The sequence below is a fragment of the Panulirus ornatus genome, chromosome 72 (genome assembly GCF_036320965.1).
Source record: "Panulirus ornatus isolate Po-2019 chromosome 72, ASM3632096v1, whole genome shotgun sequence".
In the NCBI taxonomy this organism is placed as follows: Eukaryota; Metazoa; Arthropoda; class Malacostraca; order Decapoda; family Palinuridae; genus Panulirus; species Panulirus ornatus.
Genome location: NC_092295.1, coordinates 3,567,440 through 3,580,297, shown reverse-complemented (window position 1 = coordinate 3,580,297; position 12,858 = coordinate 3,567,440). Strand labels below are relative to the sequence as shown.

General features: G+C 52.1%; 1 protein-coding gene across 1 annotated transcript in view; it reads right to left on the bottom strand.

Moving 5' to 3' along the window:
- The window catches only part of Septin4 (septin 4), a 96,992-nt gene that overhangs the window by 11,826 nt on the left and 72,308 nt on the right, over nt 1–12,858 (bottom strand). Inside the window, exons 2-4 of the mRNA XM_071660782.1 lie at nt 2,059–2,239; nt 1,478–1,570; nt 631–796 (exon numbers count right to left, since the gene is read on the bottom strand). Coding sequence (XP_071516883.1) covers nt 631–796; nt 1,478–1,570; nt 2,059–2,239 — 440 coding nt within the window. The remainder of the gene's footprint in view (nt 1–630; nt 797–1,477; nt 1,571–2,058; nt 2,240–12,858) is intronic.

Sequence of the window (12,858 nt, the reverse complement as noted above, 5' to 3'; positions counted from 1 at the left end):
CTGTCTGTCAGCCATCAGTATCCTGAATTTAGACACCAACTTCACTTAACAGCTCTTTTCACTCAGTAGCTCTTGCCACTACACTCATTTCTTCTCGTAACTGCTGTAGTACCCCCACTTCTCACCTCCCTAATATCTAAAGTGATCACCTCAGTTACCCACATCTCATTGATCTACTACCTGTTCTCATTTCACGTTCATTTATATGATAGCCATAGATGCCTCATCCATCTCTCCACTACCCCATCATCCTAGCCACAGATACCTCATCCATCTCCATCTGCCCCATCATCCTAGCCACAAATGCCTCATCCATCTCCACTGCCTCATCACCCTAGCCACAGATGCCTCATCCATCTCCCTGTGCCCCATCATCCTAGCCACAGATGCCTCATCCATCTCCATCTGCCCCATCATCCAAGCCACAGATGCCTCATCCATCTCCATCTGCCCCATAATTCAAGCCACAGATGCCTCATCCATTTCCACTGCCCTATCATCCTAGCCACAGATGCCTCATCCATCTCCCTTGCCCCATCATCCAAGCCACAGATGCCTCATCCATCTCCCTTGCCCCATCATCCAAGCCACAGATGCCTCATCCATCTCTCCCTCTGCTCCAGCACCCACCCATGGCCGTAGGGAGGCACAAAGTAGAGGCAGCAGTGGACTCTGTGGTCCTGGATGTTCTTGCGGTTCAGTCCGGACTCGTCCTGGAAAAACTTGTTGAACTGCTCGTCCACATAGCGCTCCACCGTCTTCCACCCTTCCTCGCAGTTCACGGCGTCCCCAAAACCTGTAAACAAACGTAAAATCTTGATGTAAACAACACAACATCTTGGGTCACTTGTGGTGGTACAGGAGGGTGACAGTGTTGGGGTATGACTGAGAAGGTCACCTGTATACTTGTAGATGTGGGAGGAAACACACACACACACACACACACACACACGTACGTCCACACACACACACACACACACACACACACACACACACACACGTACGTACGTCCACACACAAATACACACACACACTTGTTAGGACTTGTTAGGTGTACTTAGACTAGGACTTGTTAGGTGTACTTGCACTAGTACTATGACCTGTTAGATGTACTAGTACTAGGACCTGTTAGGTTTACTAGTACTAGGACCTGTTAGGTGTACTAGGACTAGGACTTGTTAGGTGTACTAGTACTAGGACCTGTTAGATGTACTAGTACTAGGACCTGTTAGATGTACTAGTACTAGGACCTGTTAGGTTTACTAGTACTAGGACCTGTTAGGTGTACTAGGACTAGGACTTGTTAGGTGTACTTAGACTAGGGTCTGTTAGTTGTACTTAGGCTAGTACTATGACATGTTAGGTGTACTTGGACTAGGACCTGTCAGGTGTACTAGGACCAGGACCTGTCAGGTGTTCTAGGACCAGGACCTGTTAGGTGTACTAGGACCAGGATCTGTAAGGTGTAGTACAGTACCTGGGGTGTCCACAACGGTGAGCCGGAGTTTGACTCCTCGTTCCTCTATTTCGATTGTCTTCTTCTCTATTGTGACCGTCTTCTCCACCAGAGCTGTGAGGGAGGGAGGGAGAGAGGGTTAGTTAATACATGGCTACTGTGGCGGGTGGGGAGTAATGTGTACTGTGGCTGGTGGGGAGTAAAGTGTACTGTGGCTGGCGGGGAGTAATGTGTACTGTGGCTGGTGGGGAGTAAAGTGTACTGTGGCTGGCGGGGAGTAATGTGTAGTGTAGGGAGAACACAGAGTCATGGGGAGTAATGTTCACATTGGATGTTGAGAATGGAGTTGGTCGATCTATCTGGTACTTAATTTAAGTATCTTATCTATATCTAGCTATCTATATCTGTCTATCTATATACATACATTAGTATTCATATATATATATGTATGTCATATGTGCTTGTCGCCTCAAATAACATATAAACAAATTAACGTGACTTAAATAGAGCACATTAGAGAGACTGAACTTTTACGCAGAGTTTCTACCACACAAGACCACTGTGGTGGTGTTGTGGTGGTGTTGTGGTGTTTGTTTACTCACATTCCCCCGTGGGGACCTTCCTCTCCTTGTAGAGGTCTGTGAGGAAGAGGCTGTTGATTAGCGTCGATTTCCCCAGGCCCGATTCCCCGACCACCATTAGGGTGAAGTCGAACCCGCGTTTCACACTCTTCCTGTGCACTTGTTCAGGTAATGTGGCGAACCCGATGAAGTCTTGTGCGTTCTGGGGGAGATGGTCTATTGTTAGGAATGTATATATATATATATATATCTTTCTTTTCTTTCAAACTATTCGCCATTTCCCGCATTAGCGAGGTAGCGTTAAGAACAGAGGACTGGGCCTTCGAGGGAATATCCTCACCTGGCCCCCTTCACTGTTCCTTCTTTTGGAAATTTAAAAAAAAAAAAAGAGGGGAGGATTTCCAGCCCCCCGCTCCCTCCCCTTTTAGTCGCCTTCTACGACACGCAGGGAATACGTGGGAAGTATTCTTTCTCCCCTATCCCCAGGGATATATATATATATATATATATATATATATATATATATATATATATATATATATATATATATATGTATATATATATATATATATATATATATATATATATATATATATATATATATATATATATATGGTCATCTAGGTGGATGTATATATATGGTTATCTAGGTGGACGTAAAGGGGTAATTATTAATGGGTATAAGTAAGCGGTCATTAAGGGTTCTAATAAGGGTAATTTATGACTTAAGGGAATTATTAAAGGTTCTAATCAAAGTGATTTATGTGGTTATATTAAGGGGTCTATTTAAGGGTTCTAATTAGCGTTATTTAGGTAATGTAAGGTAGACCAATTTGTGCATTTTCTTGAGTTTTGTAGTTCAGGTAAAACATCAGATGGATGTCTGGATGCATATAGGAATGTTGGTGGATGTTTAGATGAATGGTTGGTGGATGTATAGATAGATGGATGGTTGGTGGATGTATAGATGTATGGTAGGTGGATGCATGGTAGATAGATGTTTAGATGGTTGGTGGATGTATAGATGGATGGTTGGTGTATGTATAGATGGATGGTTGATGTATAGATAGATGGTTGGTGTATGTATAGATGGATGGTTGATGTATAGATAGATGGTTGGTGGATGTATTGATGGATGGTTGATGTATAGATAGATGGTTGGTGGATGTATTGATGGATGGTTGGTTGGTGGATGACGGGTGAGGACGTGGATGATGATGATGGCTGTGACGAGTTTCTGGCCAGGTGGCCAAGCTGGTTGTGTGGGATGTGCAATACGACCTGCCTGGGATCCACACCCACCCACATCCTCCCACACCCACCCACACCCGCCCACACCCACCCACATCCTCCCACACCCACCCACACCCTCCCACATCCTCCCACACCCACCCACATCCTCCCACACCCGCCCACACCCACCCACACCCGCCCACACCCACCCACACCCACCCACACCCTCCCACACCCACCCACATCCTCCCACACCCACCCACACCCGCCCACATCCTCCCACACCCACCCACACCCACCCACATCCTCCCACACCCACCCACACCCACCCACACCCACCCACATCCTCCCACACCCACCCACATCCTCCCACACCCGCCCACACCCACCCACACCCGCCCACACCCTCCCACACCCGCCCACACCCTCCCACACCCGCCCACATCCGCCCACACCCGCCCACACCCGCCCACACCCACCCACATCCTCCCACACCCGCCCACACCCACCCACACCCGCCCACACCCACCCACACCCACCCACACCCACCCACATCCTCCCACACCCGCCCACATCCTCCCACATCCTCCCTCACCCACCCACACCCTCCCACACCCGCCCACACCCTCCCACACCCGCCCACATCCGCCCACACCCACCCACATCCTCCCACACCCGCCCACATCCTCCCACACCCGCCCACATCCTCCCACACCCGCCCACATCCTCCCACACCCGCCCACACCCACCCACACCCGCCCACACACTAGTATTATAACATTCAGTATAATCTGAAGGGAAAATAAACCGCAAATGAGAGTTTAATATGTGCTGGTGAGAGGAAAAAGAGGGGAGGTTGATGAGGGAGGGAGAGTTGGGGAGGTGAGGTGGGGCGCTGTGAGGGGGAGGAAGGTAGAGGGGTCAAGGAGGACTGGTTGAAGGTTGAGCGCCAGGTCAAGTGCTGGAGGACCAGCTTCAAGTGTCTGGTATTTAATCGAAATTCCGTGAATAATTCCCAGGAGGGAGGGAGAGTGGCGACCGAGGTCTGGGGAGGATGTACAGACGGGGAGATGAGGGATGGGGGAGGATGTACAGGCGGGGATGTGAGGGGTGGGGAGATGAGGGGTGGGGGAGGATATACAGGCGGGGAGGTGAGGGGTGGGGGAGGATGTACAGGTGGGGAGATGAGGGGTGGGGGAGGATGTACAGACGGGGAGATGACGGGTGGGGGAGGATGTACAGGCGGGGAGATGAGGGGTGGGGAGGATGTACAGACGGGGAGATGACGGGTGGGGGAGGATGTACAGGTGGGGAGATGAGGGGTGGGGGAGGATATACAGGCGGGGAGGTGAGGGGTGGGGAGGATGTACAGGCGGGGAGATGAGGGGTGGCGGAGGATGTACAGGTGGGGAGATAAGGGGTGGGGGAGGATGTACAGGCGGAGAGGTGAGGGGTGAGGAGGATATACAAGTGGGGAGATGAGGGGTGGGGGAGGATATACAGGTGGGGAGATGACGGGTGGGGGAGGATGTACAGGTGGGGAGATGACGGGTGGGGGAGGATGTACAGGCGGGGAGATGAGGGGTGGGGGAGGATATACAGGCGGGGAGGTGAGGGGTGGGGGGATATTACAAGTGGGGAGGTGAGGGGTGGGGGAGGATATACAGGTGGGGAGATGAGGGGTGGGGGAGGATATACAGGCGGGGAGATGAGGGTTGGGGGAGAATATACAGTCTTGTAGATGAGTGTGTTGGGGAGGATGCATGCTAGGGGGACGAGCGTGGGGAGAGTGTAACCTCCCCACGTTACATAGATCGCTCAGCTGGTGTAACATACATACAGATGACCCACACATCAACCTGTATTGACCTGGAATTGTATTAGTTACGGTGGTTAGTCTACCACCTGTTGACCTCACCAGTAATCAACGAATGGAAAACGAGTCGTTGAACCTCCTATGGAAAACGAGAGTCGTTGAATTTTCTATGGAAGAAAACGAGTCGTTGAACCTCCTGTGGAAAACGCGAGTCGAACCTCCTATGGAAAACGAGTCGTTGAACCTCTTGGAAAACGAGTCGTTGAACGTCGCATTAGTAATAGTGAATAGGATTTGTGAAGCGTGCTGAGAGAGAGAGAGAGAGAGAGAGAGAGAGAGAGAGAGAGAGAGAGTTGTAGGTGTCATTGTAGGGTGGTGTTGGGTCAAGGGTTATCATGAGTTCTAACCTAAGCTGACCTACCCGCGTAAGTACACCAGACCAGGTCACACACACACACACACACACACACACACACACACACACACACAGACACGCACACATACACACAATCACCCATGGCGCTACCATCTTATATATATATATATATATATATATATATATATATATATTGGAAAGGATAACAATTTTGTGCGTGATCAAGATATTCCTATGAATCCACGGGGGAAAATGAAACACGATAAGTTCCCAAGTGCACTTTCGTGTCATAATCACATCATCATCAGGGGAGACACAAGAGAGAAATATAACAGTCAGTTGATATACAACGAAGAGACGAAGCTACAACGCCATTTGGTCAACATGTATTTTAATGTGTGTTAAGACAGTTCACCCAGGCCACAGTGACGTACGTAACCTGGAGTGTTAGAACATGATTGTTGTGAGGCGGCCTAGTGGCAGGTGTGTGTGGAATGTGGGCAACCAACCAAAGGGAAGTGGCGCTTCCCGGGGGCCCGCTTCCTGGGTAAGCAGGAGGAGGAGGGTGGCCCGCTTCCTGGGTCAGCAGGAGGGTGGCCCGCTTCTTGGGTGAGGAGGAGGGTGGCCCGCTTCTTGGATCTGCAGGAGGGTGGCCCGCTTCCTGGGTCAGCAGGAGGGTGGCCCGCTTCCTGGGTCAGCAGGAGGGTGGCCCGCTTCTTGGATCTGCAGGAGGGTGGCCCGCTTCTTGGATCTGCAGGAGGGTGGCCCGCTTCCTGGGTCAGCAGGATGGTGGCCCGCTTCTTAGATCTGCAGGAGGGTGGCCCGCTTCTTAGATCTGCAGGAGGGTGGCCCGCTTCCTGGGTCAGCAGGAGGGTGGCCCGCTTCCTGGATCTGCAGGAGGGTGGCCCGCTTCCTGGGTCAGCAGGAGGGTGGCCCGCTTCCTGGGTCAGCAGGAGGGTGGCCCGCTTCTTGGATCTGCAGGAGGGTGGCCCGCTTCCTGGGTCAGCAGGATGGTGGCCCGCTTAGATGTGCAGGAGGGTGGCCCGCTTCCTGAGAGGATAGTAACCAGGTGCTGGTGAACCCGTGTAGTGACCAGGGGTAGTAACCAGGTGCTGGTGAACCCGTGTAGTGACCAGGGGTAGTAACCAGGTGCTGGTGAACCCGTGTAGTGACCAGGTGCTGGTGAACCCGTGTAGTGACCAGGTGCTGGTGAACCCGTGTAGTGACCAGGTGCTGGTGAACCCGTGTAGTGACCAGGGGTAGTAACCAGGTGCTGGTGAACCCGTGTAGTGACCAGGGGTAGTAACCAGGTGCTGGTGAACCCGTGTAGTGACCAGGTGCTGGTGAACCCGTGTAGTGACCAGGGGTAGTAACCAGGTGCTGGTGAACCCGTGTAGTGACCAGGGGTAGTGACCAGGTGCTGGTGAACCCGTGTAGTGACCAGGGGTAGTGACCAGGTGCTGGTGAACCCGTGTAGTGACCAGGGGTAGTGACCAGGTGCTGGTGAACCCGTGTAGTGACCAGGGGTAGTGACCAGGTGCTGGTGAACCCGTGTAGTGACCAGGGGTAGTAACCAGGTGCTGGTGAACCCGTGTAGTGACCAGGGGTAGTGACCAGGTGCTGGTGAACCCGTGTAGTGACCAGGGGTAGTGACCAGGTGCTGGTGAACCCGTGTAGTGACCAGGGGTAGTGACCAGGTGCTGGTGAACCCGTGTAGTGACCAGGGGTAGTGACCAGGTGCTGGTGAACCCGTGTAGTGACCAGGGGTAGTAACCAGGTGCTGGTGAACCCGTGTAGTGACCAGGGGTAGTGACCAGGTGCTGGTGAACCCGTGTAGTGACCAGGGGTAGTGACCAGGTGCTGGTGAACCCGTGTAGTGACCAGGGGTAGTAACCAGGTGCTGGTGAACCCGTGTAGTGACCAGGTGCTGGTGAACCCGTGTAGTGACGCATACGCTGGTGGGCGTCTACCTCAAATTACCTGGTTCATGTTTCTGGCTTCAGCTCAGCGACATTCGGGCTGGCCCACCCGATACCTATGTTACCAGTGATACCCAAGTGAAACTTGAGTCGTGGCTGTTTCACTGGTGTGAGTCGTGGCTGTTTCACTGGTGTGAGTCGTGGCCCTGTTTCACTGGTGTGAGTCGTGGCCGTTTCACAGGTGAGAGTCGTGGCCTTGTTTCACTGGTGTGAGTCGTGGCCTTGTTTCACTGGTGTGAGTCGTGGCCCTGTTTCACTGGTGTGAGTCGTGGCCCTGTTTCACAGGTGAGAGTCGTGGCCTTGTTTCACTGGTGAGTCGTGGCCTTGTTTCACAGGTGAGAGTCGTGGCCCTGTTTCACACACGAATGATGGCGTGATTCGTGGACTTATAAACGCACGAATCATGGCGTGCTTCACCATCTGGTGTGAGTCGTGGTCCTGTTTCACTCACGAAACATGGGAGTGTTTCAGCACAGCACGAGCCAGGTCTTCACATGGTTGGCCAGGGCTTCCCATGGGTGGCCAGGGCCACGCATGGGTGGCCAGGGCCACGCATGGGTGGCCAGGGCTTCGCATGGGTGGCCAGGGCCTCGCATGGGTGGCCAGGGCTTCGCATGGGTGGCCAGGGCTTCGCATGGGTGGCCAGGGCCTCGCATGGGTGGCCAGGGCTTCGCATGGGTGGCCAGGGCCTCGCATGGGTGGCCAGGGCCTCGCATGGGTGGCCAGGGCCTCGCATGGGTGGCCAGGGCCTCGCATGGGTGGCCAGGGCCTCGCCTGGTGTCGTGCCCTTGAGCACATGGGGGGAGGGGAGGCGTTAAGACACTTGAATGTGACGGCAGAAGAACCCTTGAGTGTGAACTAAGAAGGGCTGGCCCTCAAGTGTTGGGTTATGGACCTGGTGAAGGGTCGGCCCTTCGCCTTCATGGTGTTCACTGCCCTTAGGTCGTATCATATATTCGTGAAGGAGTGATCCTGTGTGTATATTCTTGATTTTCAATAATAACGTAGAGCTTGAACTTATATCACTCCCATGTTTATAACGTTCATTTTGGAACTTTTTTGGATTGACATGGGGGTACAATTGGTGCACAGGACTTCATACACGTCAGCTGGAGACTGACATGGGGGTACAATTGGTGCACAGGACTTCATACACGTCAGCTGGAGACTGACATGGGGGTACATTTGTTGCACAGGACTTCATACACCTCAGCTGGAGACTGACATGGGGGTACAATTGGTGCACAGGACTTCATACACCTCAGCTGGAGACTGACATGGGGTTACAATTGTTGCATAGGACTTCATACACCTCAGCTGGAGACTGACATGGGGTTACAATTGGTGCACAGGACTTCATACACCTCAGCTGGAGACCTCATCTTGTGTACCACACATGTGACGTGGGCGAGGCCGTGGAGACTCAAACGCCAACAGGACTTTGATACACACACTTGAGATCGCCAGATGTATATATGACTGACGCTGGCGAACGGTCTCGCCAGCCTGGCTTTTTCCTAGCGGCCATCCAAACCAGCCGGACCTTTTATTTGTTTGTTTATTTATATATTTCTCACCCTCCAGCCAGACTCTTTCAATCACTTTCCTAACTCGCATTCTTCTTCTTCTTCTTACGATTCTTGTGTGTCTGGTTTAGGTGGAGTGTGGAGTATTGCAGTGTTACAATTGGCGAATTATTTGGACTGGTTCACCCATTCAGGGTGGCTAACACGTACTTGACTGGTGTTCGTTGTGGGTGAGGTTCGCTGACGGAGGTACACATATGGGTTGACGACGAACACTTTGACTGCTGGCGTACACTTTGACAGACAAACACTTTGACTGGCGCACACTTTGACTGGCGTACACTTTAGTGAGTACACTAGCGAGCAGTGTGGGTAGCTAGCGTACAGTGTGGGTGGCGAGCACTTATGATGACGACCATTATGGATGCTGCTCTGAAGCGGTGGATGATCGACGAAAGAGCTAAGGAACTTAAGTTACGGTCGGCTTAAGTTTCTTAAGTAAACTACTTGCGACGAAGAAAAGTTTTTTTTAAAGTTTTAGTTATGTGAATGTACTCTCGGAGGATGTGTACCAGAGATCGTGTACGCTAGAATATAGTTGAATAACTATATTCTTGTGTTTTCGGATGATATGAATCATTTTCTTCAAACCAGTCACGATTGAAAGACGTGTGTGTGTGTGTGTTGTGAGGAGCAACATGTTGTGTTCTGTGCAACACAGTATGTGGCAGGTGTATATGTGGTCTTATGTACCAGTCGTGTTTATGTGTGTGGGGGGTTTGGTTACACCAGGTAATTGTACCTTCTATGTAAGTCTTTAGTTTATATTCATACGTGGACCTTCTACTGCTCACGTGTGGGTGTGGCATGTGTATATGTGGTCTTATGCACCTGTTGTGATCGTGTGGGGGAGGGGGGAGGATCGGTCACACCAGGTAATTGTACCTTCTATGTAAGTCTTTTGTTTATATTCATACGTGGACCTTCTACTGCTCACGTGTGGGTGTGGCATGTGTATATCGGTCACACCAGGTAATTGTACCTTCTATGTAAGTCTTTTGTTTATATTCATATGTGGACCTTCTACTGCTCACGTGTGGGTGTGGCATGTGTATATGTGGTCTTATGCACCTGTTGTGATCGTGTGGGGGAGGGGGGAGGATCGGTTACATCAGGTAATTGTACCTTCAATGTAAGTCTTTTGTTTATATTCATACGTGGACCTTCTACTGCTCACGTGGTGGCCCACTCTCTCGTCATTGCTCGATTGTGTTGGCCTGGCATAACAGCCTACCTTACCCCTCCCCCATACGCTCCCCTCCCTTCCCCTCCCCTCCCCTCGAGCACAGTGCTGGCGTTCGACCTCTTCTCCTGGTGTCTGTCCCTACTTGATTTATCTCCCCTTGTCCACTCCACCCCACGTGTCTGGTTCACTCTCCCACTACCCTTTCCTCCCCCTCTCCCCTCCCTGGAACCTACCCCATCCACTTCACCATTATTACTATCCTCCCCATCTCTTATACATCCCCATTTCTCCATCCTCCTCCCCAGTATAAACTCCCCCACCTTATCGAACCATGTGAACAGGACGCCCCACGATGGGTCCTTCATCTTCGCCTCTTAAAGCACCTGGCTGAGCCATCCCCTGGCTGATCCCCACCCTCTCTGATCCACACCCTGGCTGATCCATCCCCTGGCTGATCCACACCCTCTCTGATCCACACCCTCTCTGATCCCCACCCTGGCTGAGCCATCCCCTGGCTGAGCCATCCCCTGTCTGAGCCATCCCCTGTCTGATCCATCCCCTGGCTGAGCCACACCCTGGCTGAGCCATCCCCTGGCTGAGCCATCCCCTGGCTGAGCCACACCCTGGCTGATCCACACCGTGGCTGATCCATCCCCTGGCTGATCCACACCCTGGCTGATCCACACCCTGGCTGAGCCATCCCCTGGCTGATCCACACCCTGGCTGACCACAGCCCCACTGGAGCTGGTGGCAGCCATGGGGGAGAGTAAGCCCTCTCCCTCACGGTGCATCCGGGACGGTAACCCAAGCTAAGTGGGGAGGGAGGCTGCAGACTCCCTCCCTCCCTCACACCCTCCCTCACACCCTCACACTCCTCCCTCTTGTTCCTCCTCCTGCCCTGGCGCGCACTCTCTCTCTCTCTCTCTCTCTCTCTCTCTCTCTCTCTCTCTCTCTCTCTCTCTCTCTCTCTCTCTCTCTCAGGTGATAGCATTTCTAGAGAGAGAGAGTTGCCCGTAAGGTTGACCACATAGAGTGTACGAGTTAAGTCTCTCTCTCTCTCTCTCAGGTGAGAGCATTTCGAGAGAAAGGGTTGCCCGTAAGGTTGACCACATTAAAGTGTACGAGTTATGATGAGCAAGTGGTGCTGGGTGTGTTGTGGTGGTGTTGTGGACCGAGAATGGGTGGGGGAAGGAGGGTGTGTTCGGGCTCAAGTCATTCGAAACTTCGGAATCGGTGTTTTCTAAAGAAAACAGAATGAGGCAGTTAGTGGAGGTCAAAAGAAAACGGGGTCCGGATTACTTGATGAATATTGAGGGTCGAGTTGGACGTGTGTGGCACGTTAGTGGGCCTCAGGTGAGAGTGAGCTTGTCAGTCAAGTGTGACTATACCACAAGTGTGACTGCTGCCACTCAAGTCTCCCTCAAGTGTGTGTGTGTCGTCCTTCAAGTTTGTGTGTGTGTGTCGTCCTTCAAGTGTGAGTGTCGTCCTTCAAGTGTGTGTCATCCTTCAAGTGTGAGTGTCGTCCTTCAAGTGTGAGTATCGTCCTTCAAGTGTGTGTGTGTCATCCTTCAAGTGTGAGTGTCGTCCTTCAAGTGTGAGTGTCGTCCTTCAAGTGTGAGTGTCGTCCTTCAAGTGTGTGCGTGTCGTCCTTCAAGTGTGTGCGTGTCGTCCTTCAAGTGTGAGTGTGTGTCGTCCTTCAAGTGTGAGTGTGTGTGTGTCCTTCAAGTGTGAGTGTGTGAGGTCACCGCCCTCACCAGTACATGGAGGCAGGAGTGGGTCACACCACGGGTCACAGGTCACATGTAGGGCGGAGCTGCTGACCTCGGTTTATTGACCTTCGGTATATTGAAATTCTTTTATCAGGCTGGGAACAGGTCACTAACGAGTCAGGTCAAAGGTCACGCCATCATGTCCAGGGGTCGCACCGTCGTGCCAGAGGTCATATCGCAATGTTTGGGGGTCGTAACGTCTTGCCCAGAGGGTCACACCGACGCCTCGTGTCCTCACAAGGGTCGTACAATACTAAAGGGTCGTACCATCGTATCCAAGAGTCGTACCGTCGGTGTTCAAAGGTCGTACCGTCGTGTTCAAAGGTCGTACCGTCGTGTTCAAAGGTCGTACCGTCGGTGTTCAAAGGTCGTACCGTCTTCCACAGCTGTCGAAATGCGATGCTCAAGTGTTCATGTCTTGCGACAGCCACCAGTATGTCCGTGAGTCATACATAACATTACGACAGGGGTCGTTAACAAAGGCGTGAGGTCCCCATTTGTATGGAGGGGGTCGTTAGCTGGTGGTACAGTGGTGGTTCACCCCCCCCCCCCACCCACCCCCTTGCAGGTCGTGGAGACGAGGCGTAATAGAAACCCAGAATAGGATAGGATGGGTCGTGTTGCTCTCTCTCTCTCTCTCTCTCTCTCTCTCTCTCTCTCTCTCTCTCTCTCTCTCTCTCTCTCTCTCTCTCTCGTGTGTATTCAGGTAACACATTACTACCTCGGGTCTACATTCTAGACAGGAGTTCCAGGACACACAAGTTATACTGAAGTCTTTTATCAGTTATCATCACAAAGTCCACACTCGAGAATCTTGTATATATACACACAGGCTATTGGTCGAGGCACAGTATGTGTTGTGAAGGATGCAGGATC